The sequence below is a fragment of the Venustampulla echinocandica genome (assembly GCF_003357145.1).
Source record: "Venustampulla echinocandica strain BP 5553 chromosome Unknown scaffold_2, whole genome shotgun sequence".
Classification (NCBI taxonomy): Eukaryota; Fungi; Ascomycota; class Leotiomycetes; order Helotiales; family Pleuroascaceae; genus Venustampulla; species Venustampulla echinocandica.
In genome coordinates, this window is record NW_022474207.1 from 740,840 (window position 1) to 765,305 (window position 24,466).

General features: G+C 48.4%; 9 protein-coding genes across 9 annotated transcripts; 3 read left to right on the forward strand and 6 right to left on the reverse strand.

Moving 5' to 3' along the window:
* Nucleotides 1-2,151: 2,151 nt before the first annotated feature.
* Nucleotides 2,152-3,241, reverse strand: BP5553_04591 (Cytosolic Fe-S cluster assembling factor NBP35; the record flags this gene model as incomplete). The annotated part of the gene is made up of 5 exons (XM_032013214.1): nt 2,152-2,501; nt 2,551-2,775; nt 2,832-2,951; nt 2,999-3,128; nt 3,188-3,241. The coding sequence occupies 5 exons, from the start codon at nt 3,239-3,241 to the stop codon at nt 2,152-2,154; spliced, it is 879 nt and encodes a 292-aa protein (XP_031869814.1).
* A 756-nt stretch (nt 3,242-3,997) lies between these two features.
* BP5553_04592 (Uncharacterized protein) lies at nt 3,998-5,483 on the reverse strand (the record flags this gene model as incomplete). The annotated part of the gene is made up of 3 exons (XM_032013215.1): nt 3,998-4,465; nt 4,520-5,051; nt 5,113-5,483. 3 exons carry the CDS (start codon nt 5,481-5,483, stop codon nt 3,998-4,000), a joined length of 1,371 nt encoding a protein of 456 aa, XP_031869815.1.
* A 552-nt stretch (nt 5,484-6,035) lies between these two features.
* Nucleotides 6,036-7,841, forward strand: BP5553_04593 (Uncharacterized protein; the record flags this gene model as incomplete). The annotated part of the gene is made up of 3 exons (XM_032013216.1): nt 6,036-6,096; nt 6,146-6,248; nt 6,299-7,841. The coding sequence occupies 3 exons, from the start codon at nt 6,036-6,038 to the stop codon at nt 7,839-7,841; spliced, it is 1,707 nt and encodes a 568-aa protein (XP_031869816.1).
* Nucleotides 7,842-8,698: 857 nt separating this feature from the next.
* BP5553_04594 (Uncharacterized protein) lies at nt 8,699-9,538 on the reverse strand (the record flags this gene model as incomplete). The annotated part of the gene is made up of 1 exon (XM_032013217.1): nt 8,699-9,538. One exon carries the CDS (start codon nt 9,536-9,538, stop codon nt 8,699-8,701), a length of 840 nt encoding a protein of 279 aa, XP_031869817.1.
* A 2,904-nt stretch (nt 9,539-12,442) lies between these two features.
* Nucleotides 12,443-12,835, reverse strand: BP5553_04595 (uncharacterized protein; the record flags this gene model as incomplete). Its single annotated transcript, XM_032013218.1, has 1 exon — nt 12,443-12,835. The coding sequence occupies one exon, from the start codon at nt 12,833-12,835 to the stop codon at nt 12,443-12,445; it is 393 nt and encodes a 130-aa protein (XP_031869818.1).
* Nucleotides 12,836-13,114: 279 nt separating this feature from the next.
* Nucleotides 13,115-14,767, reverse strand: BP5553_04596 (uncharacterized protein; the record flags this gene model as incomplete). Its single annotated transcript, XM_032013219.1, has 4 exons — nt 13,115-13,353; nt 13,415-13,560; nt 13,684-14,055; nt 14,244-14,767. The coding sequence occupies 4 exons, from the start codon at nt 14,765-14,767 to the stop codon at nt 13,115-13,117; spliced, it is 1,281 nt and encodes a 426-aa protein (XP_031869819.1).
* Nucleotides 14,768-15,115: 348 nt separating this feature from the next.
* BP5553_04597 (uncharacterized protein) lies at nt 15,116-15,763 on the forward strand (the record flags this gene model as incomplete). The annotated part of the gene is made up of 1 exon (XM_032013220.1): nt 15,116-15,763. The coding sequence occupies one exon, from the start codon at nt 15,116-15,118 to the stop codon at nt 15,761-15,763; it is 648 nt and encodes a 215-aa protein (XP_031869820.1).
* Nucleotides 15,764-17,405: 1,642 nt separating this feature from the next.
* On the forward strand, nt 17,406-19,720 carry BP5553_04598 (uncharacterized protein; the record flags this gene model as incomplete). Its single annotated transcript, XM_032013221.1, has 2 exons — nt 17,406-17,828; nt 17,885-19,720. 2 exons carry the CDS (start codon nt 17,406-17,408, stop codon nt 19,718-19,720), a joined length of 2,259 nt encoding a protein of 752 aa, XP_031869821.1.
* Nucleotides 19,721-20,369: 649 nt separating this feature from the next.
* On the reverse strand, nt 20,370-23,757 carry BP5553_04599 (Uncharacterized protein; the record flags this gene model as incomplete). The annotated part of the gene is made up of 2 exons (XM_032013222.1): nt 20,370-23,600; nt 23,659-23,757. 2 exons carry the CDS (start codon nt 23,755-23,757, stop codon nt 20,370-20,372), a joined length of 3,330 nt encoding a protein of 1,109 aa, XP_031869822.1.
* Nucleotides 23,758-24,466: the final 709 nt, after the last annotated feature.

The following is a 24,466-nucleotide window of genomic DNA, read 5'->3' on the forward strand; positions in this document are numbered from 1 at the left end:
AAAATTATGTGAACCTTAGCGTGGCGAATTGGAGCATTGGTTTGGGTCGGTGACTAGTATATTAATTAGTAATTTGTGATGCTATAGCTACAAATATACTTTGGTTATCATCAATTTGCCAGCTCGGCCTCTTAGAAGCTAATTCGCGCAAGAGATCCGTATCCAGATACTCCGTATTGTGGAGCAATCGCAGAGAGTTGCGATAGCTCAATTATTTCGTCGGCCAGGGTCGGAGGGCAGGTTCCTGGGGATTGAGAATATTAAGGATGTTGCCTGCATTTTGTAGCCGCCAGTGACCCTGCACATTTTTGTAACGGCATTTCCTGAGTTTGGGTTCTAGCAGCACGTATATCAGTCAATTATACAAAGATAAATTAGAACGGGACCATACGTTGCGAGGACAGTAGAGTCAGGAAGCTACTTAGTGATAGCTTATGTGCTCCATTTCCCTTCCAGAACCTACCTACCTAGCTAGGTAGGTACCTAGGTAGGTAGCCTAGATAGAAAAGGGGGGGCCATTGCCGAAGGAGATATTCAGGAGGTCGTCGCGCAGAGAGGCCAAGTTCCCTACCATAAAAATTCGCGAGCCGTGTATTTAATGAGTGGCATTTCAATGATCTGATAAAATTTTATGCTTTTATTGAGAGTGATTCGATGCTATAAGTAAGAAGTTCTAGGGTTAAGGGAGCTTGTTGTGTTGGGATCTGGGGCATTATACCCAAAACCCCCCCCCCAAAACCCGCCGGATTGTGATTATACCAGAATAATTAGCTGCTCTTATGTAGAAGAATAAAAAGTAGAATCCACGTCTTGATCTATTAACCATGAGATAAATCTGGCATCATTTAATCTCTTCTGGATGGGAGTTGCGCCGGCCACATTCTTAAATATACTCTAGCTATACAGTTGCCCTACCTCACCACACAGCAAGGGAGGTTATAATCCATAAGTGAATAATTTATTTAAAAATGGGGAAATGGAACAGCACAAAAAAAAAAGGTTGGTGACAAAGGTCATCTGTACAAAGTACCTATTATACCGTCAATCTCGAGAGTGCCTTGAGCGGACAGGCGTACGTTTGTTCTGCTTAAGACCCGACGGTTACCAGGACCCGGCCCCCAACGTTGCTATGGCTCTAACCCCCAGTTTCCCACTCGGCCATCCGGCCTGTTTTATTTGAAAGCATATCGCTTATTCTTTATCATATCATTCAACTTCGGTTCCCGTTCGCTTAGGGATACAGTGAATGAAGATCACTTAGCACGCCATTAAAATTATAGCTCCTAGTTCGAAGTTACAATTAATCGAGGGGACTCTTAAATCGTTTGAAATTGAGGGCGCATAAGAGGGTAAAAAGTAAGCGTTGCCTTTTACTAAGGACGCTTCCTGCTTTGGCAGTATATTTATCAACGATGGTATCTTATGGCAAAATGAATTACATCAAAGGCAAGATCAATACAATGTCATTCGAGAAATTACTGAGCGCTAGGCATCAGGGCAACTCTTTGGGAACGATTCGTATAGCTAGCTACCATTTTGCTGAAGTGATGGAGCTTGAAATGCGTACTGAGCTGCGGCAGTGACGCAGCCTCAAGTATTATTCACTACCAGGTCTCAGGGAATTGGGCATCTCGCAAGTAGCATATCAAGCCACGATTACAAAGCGCCGAAAAGTTCAACTTTAACGACTGTCAAATACTTCATTAAACATTGCTAGACATGGAATACTCGAGTGCTACTCAGGCTCTCGAAAGCAACCTCAAGGGATTGTCACAGACTGCAACAGCCATTAGGCGTAGGTAACAATCATGGTTGTTGTTGATAAACAAGGCGTACCTTCGAGGGGAATATCTCCATAGAAGACTTCATGTTGCCACACTCTTGGGTGGCAGAGGAATTCTACTTCGGGAGGAGGATATGGAAACAACAAAATGCAAAGGATACCACTGCGAGGCTGAACACATCCGGCTGCTGGTGCTTTTGCGACAACTAATCCGAGAGCCAATAGAAATGTAACAACGGAGGTATCGTAATTCGCACTGGTCGAGCAATGCTTGCCAGAGGCTGGTTGCTTAACCAAACCAGAATATTATGGTATCGTATTAGCTAACTACTGTAGTATTACAAATACATATCACACCTTGAGATATGCTAAAGCAGGTCGATTTTGCGGCCAATTTCTTGCGCGAGGCTCATAAAAGCATCAGCTCGTGTACTTTCTGGCTCCGAAACAACGGTTGGTTTCCCCCTATCAGCGTCATCGCATATACTTGGATGTAATGGGATATCCCCTAAGAAAGGGACATCATGCTGTTCACAAGCATGTTTTACGCCTGGATGAGATCCAAATATATGTGTGCTGCTGTTGCAATGGGGGCATGTAAATAGGGACATGTTCTGTACCATGCCAAGGAGGGGTATGTTCATTTTCTTGAACATATTTATCCCTTTTATAGCGTCCTTCAACGCAATATCCTGGGGGGTCGATACTATGATAGCGCCTAGGTTATGTTAGCAAGGCCACTGCGCTACAAGTGCCAAATATCTTACCATCTAAAACAATCTGCTGTGTAATCGTCAATTGTGTATCTCCTGTTCCTGGTGGTAAATCCAAAACAAGAACATCCAATCCTCCCCAATCGACTTCGTGCAAAAGCTGTTGTAAGGCCTTCATTACCATGAGGCCGCGCCAAACCACTGGGGCGGCGTCTCCGACTAGGTACCCCATCGACATAGACTTTACTCCATAGTTGGAGAGAGGGAGTAGTTGATTGTCTGAGGGATGTGAGACTTATCGCAACTATATCTGATCATAGGGGGGGGACACTAACTAGAGGACAACCTTGGCTCGCCGGATAGGTTTAATAATGTCGGTATTGAAGGGCCGAATATATCCGTATCAAGGATTCCGCTTCGAAGCCCACGACGGGCGAATGCCAGAGCAAGGTTCACTATCTCGGCCTTAATAATGCCCATATTCAATTGCGGGTACGCGAACCTGCGATAGTTGATTTCCCGACACCACCTTTCGCAGATGATACAGCGACTACTTTCTTCACATCTTTGATCGACCGTCGTTCCGGCAAGCCGCGCTGCATTCGAGGAATACTTCCCGCTCGGGGCAATCCCTAATGGTTTAGTTAGCATATAATAATAATAACGCCAGCAAGCTCTTGGACCGACATACCAAGGGATTTTCATGTTGCAAACAACGCAATGTTGAGAATAATCGAGGCTTCATGATCTGCTGGTTTCATGGATGAGCTCTCTGGAGCTTCACATGTGGTTGGTAAGCTTGCCGCTCTTGCTCAGGCGCTAATCACCCTTGGCTCACCCCTGGCTTAGTAAGCCGTCCTGAGCAACATGTCTTAGACAGCTAGGAACGCATTTGGAAAGCTCGATCCGAAGGTAAAATTTAAAAAGTCAACGGTATTTATTGAAGTTCAGGAATATTTTCTGTAGTCTAAAACACCATCGCAAAACATCGCCAACGCTGTGGTACATTATAGGAGCAAATCGGTGTTTTTCGGGAATAGCACCGCTATATCGTCTATATCGAACCCCAAAACTAAGGATATTCGAGTCGCGCTAGCTATATTTAGTCTATACGCTCCGGCCCTAAGCCTGCTATGCCCTACCTATCTATAGGATCAAGTATATAATGGTATTAATTCTGAATAGGAGAAGCCTGTTAGAGGACGAGAATCTACATTGTACGGATCGGGTCACTGCTGAGTAAGTAGTCAGAGGTTGGAGGATGGAGGATGTGGCTGGAGGAAAGCAATTCATATATAAAATACGGTAGCAGAGGCTAGTCAGGATTATACAGGAATGAGACGAAGGCTACTACGGATCCGCGAATAACCTCACTTTGCGACGACTGAATATTCGAATGTTCCACGAATTTGACACTTTCTAAGGGTTTTGGCCTTTGTAGTGCGTTATCCCCGAAAACCCCCCGATTTGTTTTTATTATGCGCCATACAAACCAATCATCTCAAACGATCGAGATAATCCCCCCAATGCACTCCTCAATATCCCTCATAACCTTGGAGAGTGGACTTGCGTAAGCAACACCTTTCGGGCCATGAGCGAAGCCATGAGTATCTCCGCCCCACATCATAGCTATAGGCCGAAATTCTTGGTCGACGATAATTGATCCCGAATCTCCACCAGCAGACATAGACTCGTGTGGTAGTAGCGCAACAAGACACCATTCCCTTGTTGCGATACCAGCACTCCTTTGCGTACTCCGAATAGCATTAAACGTGCCTCTAGTCCATTTATTTGTAGTTCGACTTCTTGGTTTAAAGACAAGCTCACCGGGGCTCAGGTCATCGTCTCGAACAGGTTTAAAATGCGGGCCTGAGGTGAAGTATTGCGTAGCTGCGCGAAGAAAATCGACGTCGAGCAGAGCAACTAGTGGATGCTTGAACGACACAAATGAATCAGATGAACGGACATGCTATTTGTCTTAGCTAATATTAAAGACATTAGGTAGACTATAGAGACTACATACCTTATTTTCGGCCATTATATCTTGGTTAGTAATCGATATGATAGCCCAGTCACTACGCCCCTGGAAATGTGGGAGCAACCTGCCAGTACCTGACGTCGCTACAACATCGCCAAAGGCGATGTTGTACTCCTTCGCGCTCTGTAGAGTTTGTTCTAGGATCTCACGTTGCGAGGGGCGCGCACCAATGGCAATATCAGTTGTGATTGTCTCCAGAGTCTTGTTGTGGTCGCTTGCTGCTGGGCATGTTACCGACAAGTGCGCAGGCGTGGCCTGACAAGCATTCCGGAAAGCAGAGTGCGGATCAATAACATGTCTACACGTAAGTGCATAAACCGTGTCTCGACCATCCTTATCACGGTGCTTGATGTATCCCGACAAGGTTCCAATGTACTCGGATTGGACTAAGCCAACAGACGAGTACGGAAGCCGAGCAGAGGAGTGGTAGACTTCAGGATTTCTATCAAGAAGGGAGAATGAGATAGTCGCAAGGCTTGAGGAGGATTCCAATGGGTGGCAGACATCAATATGGACCCTGAATTATAGACCGAGTCAGAGGATAATACCTACTATAAACAGCTGGATAAGGATCTTACAATTGGCTCGAATCGGGAGCTGCGGCGATAATTGTAAGGATGTCTGATACAATCTTGCAGGCCGCATCCGGAGAGAGACCTCCATTGGGGGCTACAACGAGGTGAATGGTAATCGGGTTGTTGAGATGCTTAGTGTCAAAACCGAGGCGCAACACATTGAGTCCCCAGTCGCCGCCCGGCAACGCAGTTAGAATGCTAGAGACAATATTGTCATGGATATTATTCTCGAAGACTGGTGTGAACTCGGCGTCGAGATCACTAGCTCCAATCGCAGACAGGGTCTTGATAGGGGTCCAGGTGCTCATCAAAGGGTCTGCGAGGCAGGACGGGTCAGAAGGATGGCTGCTGACATAGACGGCCAAGCCTTTCATGCCGTACGGAGTAGAGATATCGATCCTCGGGCAGCACAAGGTGCCCAGACTGGTTGCGAGACATGCTTGCCCCGTGATTGTTGATTGGTGGTTTGTTGATTTGGTGGTTGGTGATTGGTGGTTGGTGATTGGAGATTGGAGTGGGGTTGATCCTGGATGAATGAATGAATGGGTCTTAGCGTATTGCACTTTCAAGATCATGTGACATTGCGACCGAGCCTTTGTCCACCTACTGTATCCTGTATCCTGTATCTTGTATCTTGTATCCTGTATCCTAATAGCTTCACTTTGCGGCCTGATAGATATTCGAATAACACAGCGTAGTACTATGCGCCGACTATCTAGATTGTATAGAAACAGTACGAAGTAGAAGCTCGATACCGAAGACATACAGTAAGGTATCAAGGCAATGGCTGTGGGTGCCTGCTCGACGCGGGTGCATTGTCCGCTAGCGCGCCAAGATCCCGTGGGTGGGGAGCTCGAAATCTCAAAATAATTTCTCGACATTTTTGCGCCGAAGCACAAGACAAAATTTAGTTATTGTTTTAGAAGATGGGAAAACCAAAGTCCCGCGCACAGCAATTTGCTGACCTGATTGATCCTTTACCTAAGGGTATTTACCCTTGTCTCTTGCTATCATACTTTCCGCTAATAAACCGCAGACTTTGATCCCGAGGAAGATAATCGACCAGAGAAGAGCGATGACAGCGCATCTGAGGATAGTGATAATGATTTAGCCGGCACAGAGCATTATGCCGAAGTTGGGTATGTACATGGGATACTCTATGCTGGCAAACTTCTAAGTCAGCGTGTAGCAAAAGTAAACTCCGAAAACCAGAGGATATTGCACTTGGGGCTCAGTATGCTGGAACACGAATACGCCGGGAGGCATTAGCAAACGAGAGTGAGGATGAAAGCGACAATGTATCAATGTCCGGATCAGAATCATCACCGCTAGAAGAGGCGACCTCATCCAAGTCTGCGAGCAGCAAGCTGGGAACCGGTCAGATCAAGAAACGAAAGACAGCTCGAGATTTTATGTCAGATAGCGAGGATGACGTTGATGCTCTTGAGGACGAACAATCGGGAAATGAGGAGACCGATGAGGACGTACTGGACACTGCTGGGCAACATTCTGACGATTCAGAGGAGCAGATATTCTCAACGGCACGCCAATATGCGGGCGAGGAGACTGATGAAAGCGACGCAGAAGATGATGATTCCGAGAATGCGGGTGGTGTCCAGATTGCCTCGGACAAGCGGGATATGCTGAGCGACAGCGATAACAACGAGGATGCCTCCGAGAGTAGCGATGATGAAGCAGATGATAGGGACGGCGCTGACGAGAAAGCAAGCCGCGCTGAACTCCGGAAAATCATGAGCGAAGAGCAGAAGACCGTCGTGGCCACAATTTCTCAAGCAGCAAAAGCTGATGCTGACAAAGGCAATGCGGTAAAGCTACAAAGAAAAGCTTTCGACTCTCTGCTAAGTGTTCGAATGACTCTGCAAAAGGCACTTATCGCGACAAATTCCATGTCTGCCAGCGACGAGAAGGAAGCCGACGACGAGGCAGACCAACCATACGAGGCTGCTGAGCAAGCTGCTGTCAAATTATGGAATACCTTGGATGGACTTCGACATGAGCTTTCGAAGGCGAAGACTGGGGTGAATGCAGGTCAGAAACGTAAACGTGGAGTTGATATCTCCACACCATCATCTACCATATGGGAAAAGATGCAGAGCTACGAAGTAGCCATGATTGATACCCGTCAGACGACTCTGGAAAAATGGTCAGCAAAGGTTCGAGGCTCCACGGCAGTACCTCTTACAAGGAAACTCAACCCGACGGCAATGCAATCCATCACATCTGTACTACAAGATCAGCTCGCAAGCTCGGAGCATCTGGTGAAGAAAACCAAGGTACCACGGTCATGTGCACCAATCCAAAGGGACTTGAAGATGACAGAAGATTCCAACATCTACGACGATGGCAATTTCTACCAGATGCTACTAAAAGAGCTCGTGGACCAGAGAAGAGTCGAATCATTATCTGCACCGGCTACAGGCCCAGGCACTGGCAACGCCCTGCAGTGGACGGCTGTTAAGGAGGCCAAGACAAAAAAGAATGTTGACACCAAAGCTAGTAAAGGCCGGAAAATGCGGTATACAGTGCATGAGAAGCTGCAAAATTTCATGCCTCCACAGGACAGGGGGAGCTGGGAGTCTGACGCTATTGATAGATTCTTTGGGACACTTCTTGGGCAAAAAATGACCCTAGGCGAAGACGAGATGGATGTAGATGGTGAGGATGAATTGCCACTTGAGGAGGAAGGCCTTAAGCTCTTTAGGTCTAGCTAAAGAGGCTAGTTTCAAGTAAAACGAAAATTCATCACAATCATTATGCGCTTTCCAGATCAGCATATCCCACAGTTGCCCGGTTCCCTCCTCTCGCAACAGCACAAGCTCATTCTACATTGATATGGGTCCGTTTTGTTTTGGAGAGGCTGTCCCGAATCAATAACTAACCATGATCTCGACCAGCTCCTGCTTATACTGCTTTAGCCTATTTAGAAACAAATCTAGCCTAGCTGTAATAGTGATCCCCAAGGAAGGGTGCGGTTATTATGAGAATATTCCTTGTATGAAGTTTCCAAGGAAGACTACCTACTGAGTTAAAGCATGTGTTAAGCGTCATCGTTACTGCTGTACGCCACAAAATGGGGCATGCGCTTCTCTTGCAAGCGTGCTTTATGCGCTGTCGCTAAAATCCAACATAGGTAAGGTAAGCTATACTTACGCTACCTACTACGTAGCTGGCAGCTAGTGCAAAGACTATTTCAACTACATCGGGTGATGGGATGACACCATGATCAAAGTATGTCGATTCAAAAAGACTACGAACAGCGACTAATCCTTCCTTGTGCGTGGTTCATTATTGGCAGCCGCTGTGGTTCATCTCATGTCCATATTACTATTAATATTAATGTGTTGGGGGTCTCGACTCCGTACACCACTTCGCCGTACCAGCACTAATAGGAACAACCCACTTCCGGAATATCGGTTGAATTGAACATAGAATACGAAACTCGTTGTGGAATATTTTTCTCTTTCATACTAGTAAAAACTAAATTGGACCCAAAAGTACCCAGGTAGGGCACGGGAATGCAACCAGCTCAACTTAACGGCAGCTAACAGAAACATAGGTAGGATGCCCATCATACTTCCATCCCCGGCAGTCTGTCCAACCACCCTTCCACAGGTTCATCAACCATGGGATTGATCATACATTTGTTTGCATCTGGAATCTCCTGTGTATCTAGACCGCAGATCTGGTCGACGCAGTTTTTCTGTTTGAAGGCCTTGTCCAGCGAGTCCCCCTTCCAGCCAAAGAGGTAGTCGCCGTGGTTGCCATAGCCCACATTGTCACCAAAACTCCACACGAACGGCTGGCTGCCATCTTCTGGCCACAGGCCCCCCTTCCCTCCCACGTTGTATCTCCGCGTGTCCCACCGGATCTCATATATGATCTGGGGGATCTTGACGGGATGCGTGGCCGGGCAGAGCGCGCCTATGCCGACGTCGCCGCCCTCGGCCGGCCACGCGACGTGGCTGTAATGATCGGGGCTGTCGAGGTTGACGCCGTCCCAGCACGGTGGAAAGTAGATCGTCGTCAGGATCCCCGCCGGGCACTGATGGTCTGGGAACGTGGCCGACCGGTTTGTGAACCGGGTGCCTTCGTCCAACATACACGTATAATCAATGCCCCTATACTTGGAGGCTTCCTCGGCGGTGCGAACGTTCGGGTCGCCGTTGCGCATGCGAAATCCCTTCTTAAACGCAACCGTGTCGGTAAAGTTTTGGTGGGCGGAGTAGTAAATCGTTATACCGCCGCCGCGCGCCTCCTCGTGGAACAAAGCCCCCAGCTGCCTCACGCGCTTGTATGTCCCGTTGCTGGCGCGGTAGTACATAACCGGAGTCCAGTAGTTGGAAAAGTCGTCGACAAAAGTGCTGGTGGTGCAAGTCGATCGTTCGCCCGGATCGTCACTGGGGTCCATGGTAGCATTGAAGCTATTCCCTCCGACTATTTGATGGAGGTGATTTGATCCGACGACCCCCGGAAAACTAATGCTAGTAGGGCTGTTAGAGACACGAATCCTATCTACGACGAGGGCTAGGGGGGATATACGGATCGATGCGATCAATTACGAGCGACGAGCATGACATCTTCAACGACGCACCATAATCGGCCCCGAGTGTCATCAGCGGCAGGCAGCTCAACGCCAAGCCGAGCAGCAGTCTTCCGTTCATCTCGATGGCGGTGCGGGTAGACACTAAAAGAGATTTCAAAGGTGGTCTTGAGTCTTGACTCTTGCGTCGAAACCGGACGAAATGGAGCCCTAACTTCAAGGATACCGAACACTAACTCGGGGTTACGGCCTCTATTCAATGTAGATATAACAAATCGAGCAGCTCTATGAGTCTCTAGATAGAATCTGCACATGACCTGGGATATATTGCCTTTACGGCGCAGCCAATTAATGTTTGCAGGTTGATTGAGCTTTAAGGATTACCACCTTCCGCCCGGGCTGGCTAAAGTAGTAATGTTCGTAAAATTTCAGTAGTCGGAGTCTTCTGGAGATAGCGATATGTTATGAATAATCTACCCGTTGGCCTAAGCCAACGGGTACATAGCTGCAGCTCAAGCTCCGTGTGCCGACTTTTCCTTTAGCATCTGTTGGGATGAATATCTAAAAGGATCTTATCCGTCTGTTGGCCAGCCTATCGAGGGAGCACGAGGTATAGTGGAAGGAAGGAAGAAGCGTTGAAAGCAAAGCAAGGAGGATGGGATCAGATGCTGGGCGGAACAACACAACATAAAATGGAGAGTTTGATATCGGAACGACGGAAACGGTTGATCTATTATAAAAATGCGTCGCGCGCTCATTGACATCCCCTAGTATCGTTGGCCGGTACAGTTTTCCCCAGGTCCTTGGTAGTAGCTACGACTAGTTCCACAACTGGGAACTTCTCGTCAATTAGTATGCCAGTTATAAAACTTGACGACAAAGGCAAATAGAATTTTCCTCCTTTACAAGAGACAGTCGCATCAGCCACCCCTCGTCCTACTTCAAGGTTTCGTGCCTCCCCTTTATATATCCTTCAATTAGGCATTACACATTCAAAATGTCCATCTTCTTTTCCCCAGTTCTCGCACCTGACGTCGATATGCTGGTACGAAAAGTGGAGTATCCTGCAAACCAGGATAGTCCATTATACCGCCTGATGCTCCCTACTTCGAATACAGCTAAGCAGGAGAAACAGCCGGAATAGAAATACGATGGATGGTTGAGGACTTTTGACTAAAACACTTAGTAAATGGAGTAGAAACCTTCGTAAGACGTGGAGAGAAGACAGAAGGTTATTTGGGTTTGTCAAATGGATTATGGGGTAAAGTATAGCGACACATGATGTTAGTGGTAAGCAGAGCATGGAAGGGGAAAGGATCTGCCGGCAAAGACTAAGTTGGTGGCAATACCTAGTCAATTCATGTAAGTGGTTGACATGAAATATAATAGGCGGACTTTCGGCATATGTTGCTGGGGCCATAATTTTGTAACACCTTCCTCACCCTCTCCTTCCGCAACTTACCTATCTGAGACATTCAAGCATATAGCAACATCCAGAGCATCCGGGTACTAGCTACTGCCTTTGCCTGCTTTCTAGGCTCCGGATGTTAGTAAATCTAACTTATTAGCGTCAGGAGATCGAATCTATGCTTCCACAGTACGTTTGCAACGAAGCAGATCGAAATAACTAAGATGCATCTGTACTATCGTCGCCGGCTGGGGTTTAGCTGTGTATAGAATTCGAATTCAAAGTCGTTGTTGCTATTGAGATACATCAGTTTAAGTTCACTATTATCACTAGCATGCTGAGGAAAGCGATAAAGGTCGTCGTAATCGGGAGGAATAACGGTCAAGCCAAAGCGCATGAGCGCGAGAGGATTTGGCTATTGTTGATGCTATTGCTGATGCTATTGCCGATGCTATTGCTGTATAGACTACACGAACTTCTCTCTTAGTCGTTGGCTAGGTGAGGGGATATTGATATACCTTAGCCTCCTGCTCCACATCCCATGTCTCAATTCGGAGTCGCCTTGCCGTGCCAGGCCATGGTGAGAATGGGTCAGACTCGTCAAAATATACGAATGGGCATTTGGAGGTATTGGACAAGGTGACCTCAATTCTGCCGAGGAAACGCCTGGCATTTCAAGACAACATCGAATAGTTACTGCACATCTATTTAGAAGGCTTTGGTTGGGAGCAACCCGCGCGGTTTTGGCGGTTGATGTTGAGTGAGGGCGCCCCAAATTTTCAGAAACAGTCTCGCCGCATTCAAGGCTTGGGGATCAGCTGGCCGATTTGATTTTCTGGCTTATGACAATTAAGTGCTCGCTGTGTATAGGCCGATTTTGGGCAAGGTACGGTATACTCAAAACCCAATCGATCGATTAGGAATTTGGTCGGCCGCGACTCGCCGAAACAAAATTTTAAATCTATTATTGGCGGTAGCGACCGCATTCGTACAAGTATGCGAGGGAATAAAGGGTGTTGTGTTAGATGGAGCCGCCTTTGATGAGAAGTGAAGCCAACCTGGATGGCGCGCGCTGGAGCATTCTGGATAGCAGACAATAGCCAAGCTGGGCCGAGCCGACACAACAAACTAAGAAATGATTTGCAGCAGGCTGATATCGATGTCAGAAATACGAATATGGATTTGTGTTTCTAAGTCAGGCTTGGCGTAAGCACAGCCTACTTCTTGTATAACCGCCTACAGGGCCTATACTCATGTGATTAGATTAAGTGTCCTGATCTATTACTTGGGTTACTACTGACCTTGTCTTACCCACTTATAAAGGACATATTAGGAACTAATCCGTCTTTAGAGACATCCATCTATCAATACTCCTCATGGTCATCCCAAGGCCAATTCTCTAAAATCTCCTTCCTCACATCACCCTCCGCTTTATCCCATGCCTCCGCCTTCACGTGCTCATTCTCTTCAAGCGCATCCTCATACCTCTCATTTGAAGTCCAACCATCACTCCCAATCCCAATCCTGTCCCTTATCTTCTCCATCTGTACGTCAAGAGGATTTTTCTCTGCCTCTAGACGCAAGCACTCTTCCACTTCTGCATCTGGAAATTGTATCGGGCACGGAGGAATTTCACCACTCTTTCTCGCAGTAAGCACTGGCCAGTTTTGGACAGCACGAATCAACTCCGCTTTGAGACTAACGCTATCTCCTTCGCAAGGAGCACTGGCCAATTGTTGGAGTTTCTGCGTCGCCATGTTTGAGTCCAGAAGGAGGGCATTATAGTGGGGTTTATTAAACTTGTACGTAGCAACAAAGTAATAGTAATGAAGCTGGCGTCTGCGATATTGCTCTAGCACTACTTCCTACTCGGATTTACTCATGCTATCGAACGATTGAGGAAGGGATGGCTTTTTTAGTCGCAGAGATTCTTTGTCGTTAAAGTTCCGGAAGTATTCTGGTACACAGCTTGGAGGATTAGGGGTAGGACCGAGCAGTGCTGCCAGTCAATTATACTAGTAATTGTAAAATCACTGTCAACAAAAATGTTGTATGGCTGCAAATTCGGATGACCTAGAATTGGGCGTAATAGATACTCCTCGTCCTTGGGCACTAGATGAGGAGCAATTTGGATATATTTCCGCAGGAGACACCATTTGGTAGCCATATAGTTCCCTGTGTGGAATAACATAAGGGAGACGAGGATAAGCGTGCGCTTTAAGCCATGTCAACTCCTTGATCGGGCTTGCCGTAAATGCTTGGTCTGCCTGTAAGACTGTTCGCAGTGTTAGCGTTAACAAATTCAACAGTAATAATTATAGCCTCTCTCTGCTTACAAGGTCCACAATGAACTTTCAGGCGGGAGCGCTGCTCAAACCACCATTTCTGTGCCACATTAGGGCCGATACACTTCTGTCTAGCACTTGGACATGCATCTTTACCTGCAGCGTCGCCTGCTGTAACATCTACAGTTTCGGTGCCACTTTATAGGTCACTCTTGAAGTAGATACTTCCACATGCAGGCAAAGGAATGGAGAACAAGACCGACTCTACTCTCGCGATCTGCACCACAACCTTCATGCGCTCCTTATCCGAAAGCCCGTACTAAATATCACCAATCTCCCTCCCACTAGCCTTCTCCATAATTATATATTCGGCGCCAACCGCATTGCTATGTGTAACAGAATAGCCTAGAATTTTTGGGACTGTTACTCCATATGACCTGACAAGAGTTATGGTAGCCACCTCACTAGCCACAGAATAATGCTTCAGATAAGTTGACGGGTATGGAAGTTTAGCGACGACTTGAAGGCCATCAATAGTGAGCTCGAAGGTTCGATTAAAACCGCCTTCCGCAAGCTTTCGGAAGCTTTGAACACTCGTCACATCTTTGTTGACAGCTGCAGCAGCAACTTTCTTGAGCTCGGTAATGTTGAAAGGCAGGATTCGTTCTTTGAAGCGCAGGGATTCGTTATATCTGCAGCGTAAATTAGCGGCGAGCATTTTCAGTTACAGGGAGACGAATAACCATCTACCAGAGGTATAATTAAAAAAGATCGGGGCTTTTATCCATCTCGCGGGTTTGTTGCACCATCCTGCCGCAGATGCTCTCTAGCCTCCATAAGTGCCTTCCCCAACCTATTCTCTCCCCAGTGCTGCCGATACGACATAGCATGCTTAGCGGTATATCCAATACCCCATATCCTATCCCTTGATGCTGCCTCCGCCAGCAACCGATCACCAGTAGCCAGCAGCTTGCCCTTCAATTTCGGATTCTGTCCGAACTTGGCAATGGTACCAGCCAGAACCACCGCACTCTTAACCTCGTCCCAGCTCGCGTCCGTGAATCCTGCCGTCAACTTGCCTAGGTGTTTCTGCTCCTTAGGGGACGTAGTTGCGAGGACTCGTCTTTGAGTCTCTTTGTCGTGGAATCGGCCGGCTTTGCAGTACATCATGAACTGTTCAGCGCAAGTGAAAGTAATGCTGTCCTCGGCGTCGCCATCGTCTATGGCGTGGCCGATTAGTGAGGACATCTGGGTCTTGCTGATGGTAAAAGTGGAGGGAAACCACTGGCAGAACTCGCCGTGTGTGGTGTCTGGCATGTAGAAGAAGAGGGGTCCGTCGCTGTTGGTTGGGTTCTCATGCTGAGTTGTTTGCAGGCCTGCAGAGCTCTTCTTTTGTCGCTTCATTGCGACTTATCAGGTAATGATCTCCTTGGTTTGTCCAATACTTTGGTGGTTGTGATTAGAATCATAGCAGGATGGACGATGTAGAAAGGTTATTCTGGGAGTCGAGTCATTTTTGCAGCTTCTTATGCTCCTGACTCACTCGGCGAAAGCTCACCCTCAAGGTTGCACCTGTTTGACTCCAGCGCGAGGATATTAACCTCATTTCAGACCTTCCTTCCCTCTCGTCCTTCTTTTCTATTTTCACGTCTGAATTCACAACTCAAGCTTTGGTGAGTCATCGAAAAACGACTGAGGCAAAACCTTCGTCTACATATCCAATCACCCAGTCATAAGCTTCTTTTCATAGTGATGTCCGAACACACAATTCTCGCAACTTTGGACTCTGCTGACCTACTCAATCGTGGCTTGCTAGGCCCTGCCAGGGCCACTGGGTTCCACCGACTTCACAAACGTCGACTGAACCGCTCCAGCGATGAGGAGAACCATGATATTCTTTTGAACATCTCTCTCTCATCTCCAGCTGCCGACGATGCATTTGCCATGATTCCTGTGGCCCTCATCTCATACGAAACTCTCGTATATGTCGGCCTATCTGAAGCAAAGGCTACCGAGCTATGGAGCCAATGGACCAACTGGCCTGCTCAGGGACCCCGCCGCGAGATTGATCCCGACGATGGTGGATTGGTAGTCACTTTCAAAGACTTCATCATCGGCTCCTTCGAAAACAGGGTTGACACTACAGAGGACAACGCGCGGCAGTGGCAAGCATGCCTGAACGCGTGTGGTGTTGCTGCTGATGTGCAGAATGCCATCATGGATCCTCGCTTTAAGTATCTCTGCCTTTCACAGTCATGCCTCTACTGGGTCAATGACACTGTCGAAATGCGCTACGCAGGGCTCGAAGATATTCAGAGATCGTCGCGTGAGCGAGAGATGCAACTGCGGCGGATTGCCACTCGTCCAGGTTGTAATCAAGGAGGGAGTGGGCATGGGTGAGGTTGAAGCAAGAGTAGAGCGTATGGAGTATGGCGCATTATAGGAACAAATCGGTGGTTTTCAGGAATAACGCCTACAGACTATAATATACCTAAAGAGTGTCAAAATTTGTGGAACATTCGAATACTCAGCCGTCGCAAAGTGAGGTTATTCGTAGATCCGTAGTGGCCTTCATCCTCTGCTGATATACCTAGGTACTTTATATAGGAATTACTTCCGGACACATCCTCCACATTTGACCGAAATTAGGGTATTCGCGATACTACTACCTTAATCAGGATCCACTAGATTATATACCTAGGGACTTGATCCTATAGATATGTAAGGCATAGCAGGCTTAGGGCCGGAGCGTATAGACCAACACAGCCAGCGCGACTCGAGCAACCTGTTTCGGGGTTAGATATAGAGGATCTAGCGATGTTATTCCCGAAAAACACCGATTTGTTCCTATAATGCGCCATAGTCACGTGCGCTCTTGAATTGCCTGACCCCGTGAAGGAGGTGATTGAGCTAAGGCGAGGATTGGCGTGAAACAACAGCCAAGATTCCCAAGTTGTTATTCAGGCTGTTGCTTGTACGAAACAGTATAATCGCAAATCTTATTCCCATACGTAACCATTGGTTACTCAAGCTCGGCAAATGCATTTCCATCTGCTTTGCAACTGTTCTTCCCCAACTTTCAAGCTACGGGTACTACGAGTGCATACCAACATGGACACCTGCCAACATCACGCAACACACATCAACAGATGGAGTCACCAACATGTTGATATGCACACGGCACAACCCTCATTTCCACCAAAAGCACCTCTCAGGCACGGGAAATTAGTCTGACAATACCAGCTAAGTTGTCCAAATCTTACCTGCGTCGCTATTCCGTGCCATGCCAACATTCGGACCCCGAAACCTCCCAAGCAGCACTTAGTACGGAGTGGTCTGGCTCTGCCCTACTTACTACCTACGTAGTACTTTCTTTCCGAACCATGCGGCTTGTGACAATAATATCTTATTCTCTGCCCGCAGTTACGGAAGCTGCAAGCCATGGACCCCAAGCTCCGAATCCCCAAACGTCCGGACGGCAGTGCACATGGCCACAGCCACGGGTGCTGTGCTACTTCGCGGCTAAAACCCTACAAAAGCTCTATGGACGAGAGGTGACGGGGTAAATACAAAGTATTAAATATGGCTGAATTGCACTCTCTACCCCACCCTCACCCATCCCCCACTAACGCCCTATGGGTGTAGTTCGATGTGTTTCCCTTGGCCAGTGTTTGAAGACTCGACGGACGACTGTGCCGGAGCTCTGCAGGATCCCGAGTGGTACGAACCTGCACGCGGAGAAGTGCGCGTCGAGGCTCAGCATGTTGTGCTTTTCTTCTTCTTGTACTACATATACGCAAGGCGATGATCGTTTTAATTGAATTTGGCCATTGCTACTTTCCGATTAATATAAGGATTGGCATCTATGAATAGGTTGCACACCACTGGGGGCCTGTCTCATACTTATATCTCTTGGTGCCCAGACACTGCAGTGGAGGAGAAACAAGCCAGCTCGAGTCAAATCGAGACGCCATTCCTTGTGCTGTAATCTGCTTGCTTTCGTCGTTCCTTCGTCGGGTCTCTATTCCAGACTTAATTAGCTATGCCGGTTCACTGGAATTTTCGCGATGTTCTCAATCTTTATCCGGAGGACGATTCTTTCTCATGCGTAGCAAGTGATGAATCTCCCGACGTCCCTCGGCGATGCAGCAATGCGGTGGAGATCCGGGATCGCATAGCAGCAGGCACAGTCCTGGACGATATAGACGGATCCACAAGCCATGAAGCCATATTCAAAGGCCTGGAGGAGCTATCATGGCTTACACTTTGTAAAAAGCATCAACACAACATAGCAAAGCCACATCCATCCGCTGCCAACGATGCCTATTCCGATTTCAAAGAGGTATTTAAAGACCGCTGGACGGCAATAAGAAGGGAGAATTCTAGGAACGCCGTTGAGGGATATAGACACCACAGGATGCGAGGCGGCTTGCAGGCCATTGCCGATGATGAGGATGAAGACCGGGTATATCTGCCTTAGATGAAGACTTTGTGCTCAGGAACTGACATGAGCCATCGCAGAATTCTCCAAACAATCCCGCTACCATGACACAGTATTTTGAGGAAAAGCTATCCCAGCATGGGAAGCGGTCTCCTATGGCAACTCCCATGACGGATAAGATGTCCTCGAGGACCAGGGATGAAAACTATAGGCGGCAGGATGCCACTGGACACCAGATTCGCTATAATCCGATATTTGGCTCTACTAGATCTGCGGCACGCCGGCCACCAATTGAGCTGGAGGAAGAAAACGCGGAGAATGTGCCTTCGCTACGTGTGTTGATTCAATCCGCACTTGTTCCTTCGCCTCCAGAGACCCCAATACAATCAATGAACCCAAGCATACACGAAGACGAGCCTTGGAATTCCTCGACGTTTGACTCGGCAGACTCGGTCATTGACAGCTATTTCGGGGACCGCAGGGAGCCGGAAAGGACAAAGGCTGTTCCAAACCGCGAGGCTAGGTTCAGCTTCGAGCCTGGCAGAGATGAATGTCGTTTTAACACACGACACCCTAGCTGGGTAGTCCGAGATCCAGTCTCACAACGCAATGGATCACCACTACAATCGCCGCCACTGTTATCAAAATCCGAAACCGCAATCCCAAATTCTCCCCCAATTCCTGTCAAATCACCACGCAGGCTGAAGTCATCGGCCGGCGCCCCACGAAATTCGAACATCCCGCGAAATTATATGACCCCTACAGACGCACCACCAATGCCGTGTATACCACCTATGCCTCCGTCACCAGTCTCGCCAGACTTACAATTATCTACCCAGCAAACCATAGGGGATACCTTTACGAAAGACCCATCAGCCCCGATTTCATCTGTCTCGCGATTATCTACCCAGAATGGTTACGAGCAGAGCACTATGAAAGACACATCTGTCCCGGTTTCACCAGTCTCAGGATTATCTACCCAGCACATTTACGAGCACACCTCCACAAAAGATACGTCTGCCCCGGTTTCACCAGTCTCACGATTGTCGACCGACCACACTTACGAGCGCTCCTCGATAGACGACATAAGCCCACTTACCTCTCGGAACTCCAGCATTCGAAGCAAGACCGCCAGCACCTTGCCTTCCCCATATCAGCATTGGTTCCAGCACTCACCCAGCACCACTACCACCACCACAACCGCACCATCTCCACAATCTCCACAACAGCGTACATTCCTGAACTCACCTGCCACCACTGCGCCCTCTATCTCTCTCTCCTCATCCTCATCAACCTCCTCCAGCAAAAAGGCGATCCCTATAAACGTCCAACTCAAACCCGCTCTCCCGCCACCCACCTCCGCCCTCCCCCCTATCCCAAACTTGCATGAGCATAAACGCAATGGAAGCAAAGATCGCCAACAATCCCCCTTCCACGCTCCCGCCTCAGTTCCCGAGGACAACTTCGACTACTTCAACGCCTCCCTCCACCTCACACCCTACGCCATAAGTTATTCCTCTCTGCAGCCGGACGCACAAACCCCACGAGTGTCTTCATCACGGCCCCGCCCATCTCTCTCCACAATCCACTCCGTCCCAACAATCCCCACGATCCCCACCCCCAATTCGGTACTCCGCAAAACCCCCAAGGAAACCCCCAGGAGGCACTCCAAACGCAACAGCACAGCAACGGTCGACGGATTCGAGATGTTCGGTCTCGAGCCGAAATCCACCTTCTCCTCCATCAGCGGCGACGGGAAAAGCGACAAGTCGAGATCTCGATGGCTGATAGGAAGCCTAAGCATGAAAAGTAAAGTCAACCAGAGTCTTGCTGCGAAGAAGCGGAATACGGAGAAGGAGAAAGAGTTTGTGAAGTACACTAGCGTTGGAGTCTTTGGCGCTGCTAGGTTAGCTTGAGAAAAAGCAAGCAGCTACTGTTTTCGGTTTTCGGTGGGTGTTAGGGATAGGGATATGAAAGAAATTGTTATATATGACCTTGACGGGATTTATTTCTTTTGTCCTCTTTGTATGGCAGTATGGAAATCAGGGAGTTGGATGGTGGAGCAATATAGCATTTGGGTTTCTTTTGTCGGGGGGAAGCCTAGAATGAGCGTTAGGAATGAGCGTTAGGGGGTTGGGTCGAATCCCCCGTATATATTGGTCATATTAGTAGAATGGACATACTTCAGATGACATACATATAATGCGTTTTCCAGCTCTGTAGTCCAATTTAAGGCCCGTTTCGTAAGATAATGTAGTGACGGTTATGCAAAGAAGGGGCAATGAACTTTAAATCACTCATTCACGGCAACTGGATGGATCATTCGGTGGCAAAACAATCAAAGAAATTTTATCTTAAAAAGGCAGTTTGTCAACCTAGAAAATGGTATGAAGAAACTTTTTATACGCTCGTTAAGAGAAATCAATGCTGTCTAATAGTACGCTGGAAGCATCCCAAATTATCTCCTATCATCTCGTCGTACACAATGTCCATCCAACCACACCACCTACTCGTACTTCCTCCCCCAAAATCGAAAGGCACTCTTCACAATTAACTAGAAACCCTTTAATAAACCTCGAGAACATATCTCAACTCCTCCTTCAGTCGCTCAATCTCCTTTCTTGGTGCAACCTTCTTCCCCGAATCCTTGGCCGCTGTGGCAATAGCCTCCTCCAGCACCTCAGTAACATCAGGTACCGGCCAGGTCGGTCCGCAGAGATAGAAGGCGCCCTCCTCCTTAATATACGCCTTGATAATATGGTCGACCGTCTGCCGCATGCGGTCCTGGATGTAGATTTTCTCGGGCTGGTCACGCGAGAACGCGCGGCCGAGCAGCGTAATAACACCCGCATCTTGGTAGGCTTCCCATTCTTCGCCGTAGAGGTATTCCTCCCGTTGGTGACGAGAGCCCATGTACAGCAGGATAGAACCGATGTCTTTGCCTTGCGCTTTTTGCATGGCGCGGTATTGGACGAACGCGCGGAAAGGGGCGAGTCCCGTACCGAGTCCGGCCATGATCAGTGGTGCGGAGTCCTTTGCTGGGAGCTTCATCACGGATGGTTTGACGGAGGCGGTTACCTTTGTGCCCACGGGGAGTTGGCTCAGGTACCGAGATGCTTGGCCGAAACGGTCGCGGCCCTTGGGGTCGACCCAGGCAACGACGACGATCATCAGGGCGACGGTTGTGGGGTTTACCATTTGCGCGGATGCGATGGAGTATTCGCGGCGCTTCATGGGGGCGACAATGCGGGCGATATCGTGGAAGCTGGGGTGGGCGGATTTGAATTCTAAGAGGATGTCGGCATAGGTGATGGTGTCAACTTCAGTGCGGCGCTTGAACTCTGTGGCGCCCTCTGGTCCTCCGAGTGTCAAGAGTTCCTTCTTCTCGTTCTCGTCTGTTGCGAATTCTGCCAGAGCTTCGTAAAATCGCTTTGGTGGCTTGCCAAAGATATCGACATTATGGACCAATGACTGGAACACAGTTCTGGTATCCAAAACAGATGGATCTTCACGCGAAGGCACCTCAACAATATCTTCAGAGTTAAGACCATACCATTCCATGAACTGTTTGACCTCTTCAACGTCATTCTCGGCATGGATGCCAAGAGCTTCACCGATGTTGTAGGTGAGCCCCGAGTCACCAAGATCAAATTCGATGTGGAAGATATTGCGGTCATACGTCTGAGGTGTCAAGCGACGGTTCTCCTTGACGGTAATTGTGTGGGTCTTGACAGACAAGTCTGGTCTGAGGTTGGTCTTCGTTCCGTAGGCCTCCTTGAAAACAAGTGCTTTGGCAGCAGATTGCCAGTCACGTAGCAGAGAAGGTGGCTCAACTTCATCTTTCTCAAATCCGGTGAAGCTGCTCGATTTGATTGTTTGAGGGAGTTCGATAACTTCCGCATCGACCTCGACCTCAGACCATGATTCTGGAACCTCAATGGTCCGAAGAGAATTGTCCAGGTCAGCTGCAACCTCCTTCAACAAGTCCAAGCCGCCATTGATTGCGGCAAGTTGCTCCAGTCCAGTCTCGAGTAGAGCTGGTTGAGCAATCTTGAGGAATGACAATTGGGCGAGTAGAACCTCAGCGGCAGCATCTTTCTCGACGGCCGCGGATAAAGTAGGATCGAGGACAAACAATTGGATGCTCCTGAACTTGATATCGTTTCGGATAGCAAGGGACAGTTTCTTTTCCAGATCTTCATCCTTGACACCTGGAAGCTTCACAATGAGCTTGCCGCCAGTCTTAACATTCTTAACAATGCCAATCTCCTTCAAGAGCTTCCCCTCGCCAACATAAGCCACATCAGCGTCCTCAATTGGATAATATGCTTCGATCGACTTGTTGGAGCTTCGGATCTCGGTTCTGATCGTTCCACCTTGGACAAAGTTGTCATGAGTTTGGTTGAGGGAGATATTGTTCGCGGAGTTGCCAGAGAGCAATTTACCAACTACAACGGGAGCAGTGGCAGATGCAGAATCCTCCAGGTCCCAGAATGAGTATTGTTCAACTTGGTCCACATCTAGCAATTCCGTCGTCTCACTAGCTTCGGCGTTCCTGCTGGCCAACTGGCGGAAGATAGACGCAATTGATTTCGGCGTGAAAGACTCTGCTCGGGCATATTTGTAATCGACGATGGATGGCGGGACGGTGAACTTGTCAGAGAACACCGCGGCAGCGAGGACGTCCTCATAAAGGTGAGAGCGGACCGATTCATCAGCAACAGCAGTCTGATCCAGAACCTGGCCAAGAACAGTAATATTCCGAACTGAGGCTGGTAGTGCATCCAGGAATGCTTCTTCAGAGAATGGTCGGTAAACTCGTACGTTGATAACACCGACTTTCTTGCCCTCCGAGGATAATTTCTCTGCAACTTGTCTTCCAAGAGAAGATTCTACAGTGCCAAATACAACCAAAACTATCTCTGCTGCAGCATGTCCGTGGTACTCAAAGGGCTTGTAAGCAGTGCCAAGCTCATTGTTAAAAGCATTAAGCAACTGAACGAGCTTGGTTTCCGCATCCGCCTTCTTGCTGACCTTAGAAAGCTTTTTCGAGATACTTTGGTAGGCCGTGCTAAGTCCAGTCTGGTTCAAAGTGTCAATGACACGCAGAGTGTCACGTCCAACATTGATACCATCATAGATATGGATGGTTGGTAGCACGGTAGCAAGCAAGGTAGCGAATAAGGACATGTGCTGGGCCTCGTAAGCAGAGGAGCTAGAAACAAGGCCAAGGCCAAGCTCCTCTGCCACAGTTAGGGCGGTGGCGTAATCAGACACGAGTCCTCCCGGCGCATAGTCAACCGCGGAAACGTGGGCGACAAATGGGTTGGCAACTGAATACAGGAGGGAGAGCTGATCCAGTGCTGATTGCAGGCTATGCAAGCTCGAAGAGGAGGCCAAAAGTGTTTGAGGGATGTGGCGCTTTGCCAAGTCAAAATCCTTTGAGAACATATATCCAAGGGCGATTGTTCCCGCCCCAACGCGGGTCTGCATAGGGGCAATTTGTGTAGTGTAGCCATTGGCGTTTGGAGTGTTCTGGGCGGACCAATTCTTCACGGCAACGTCCAGATCGAAGGACTCGGGGGAGTACGAGAAAATTTTGTCAGACAGCGCATATGCTACTTGCTGGACCAAAGTCTGGGCGGTGATATAGGTAGGGCCGCTGATGGATGAGAAGTCCACTGGCTGGCCGAATGGAAGACTTGTCGATCTCGAGGTGAATTTTCGGAAAGAGGAGGATTCATCTTCCGCATTCCAGGCGTTCTGGAGAACTTCGCCGCCTGCGGGTTCCTGCACCTGTAGAACGAGCCGTTAATAACTGAGAATATACACCATTGAAAAGACATCAACCTACCAGGCCAAGTCGCTTTGCCGTTGGGAGCTGGCCATCGGAGCCACGCTTCGTTCCCCTCGCCCTCGTTGGCTCCATGTCGACCTCCATTGCATCACCCATACTGCTCTGGAAGTTTGCTGTGGATGTGTGACGGAGTGGCAATGCGCGGGAGCACGAAGAAACACAACAGTTTGCAAGAGCTCAAAGACAATTCAATGAGTTGCAATACAACGAGGGAATACCAGAAGAATGAAAGGAGGAAAAGGCACGAGGATGAGACAGGCGCAAACTTCCTGGGAGTTTGTCTCGGGAATAGGAAAGTAAATGAAATGAAAAGCTAGCGGGGGACCCTGAGCTAGAACTTGCCTGTATGTACAGTACATGTACAGTACTATAAGCAGCTAGCCCCAGAACGGAACTAGATCTAGATCCCCTAGATTAGTTATGATAGTGGGGTTGCTTGATAAGAAAGCGGCGACTGGACTGGTCTTGTCTTGTCTTGTCTTGCCTTGTCTTGCCTGCTGTGGCTCTCGATCGTTCGTCTCCTTACATGTACCTGCCCCAATGGGCATTTTGCGTTCTCCCGGCGCAGACAGATATAAACAAACTGACGGACTTCATATCAACCGGCAGCAGCAGCGGTAGTAATAGCAGCAAGCAAGAGCAGCTGGATAATAGCAAACATCCAGAAGTATTTCAAATCAAATAACAACATGCCCCAAAACACTCCGGCGTCGGCAGGCCAGGGGCCAATGTTGGGGTTGGTCAATCACGCCTTCATCCCTGCCGCGTCTTTGATATCGCTAAGCCCGTTCGGTTACTCCGTACA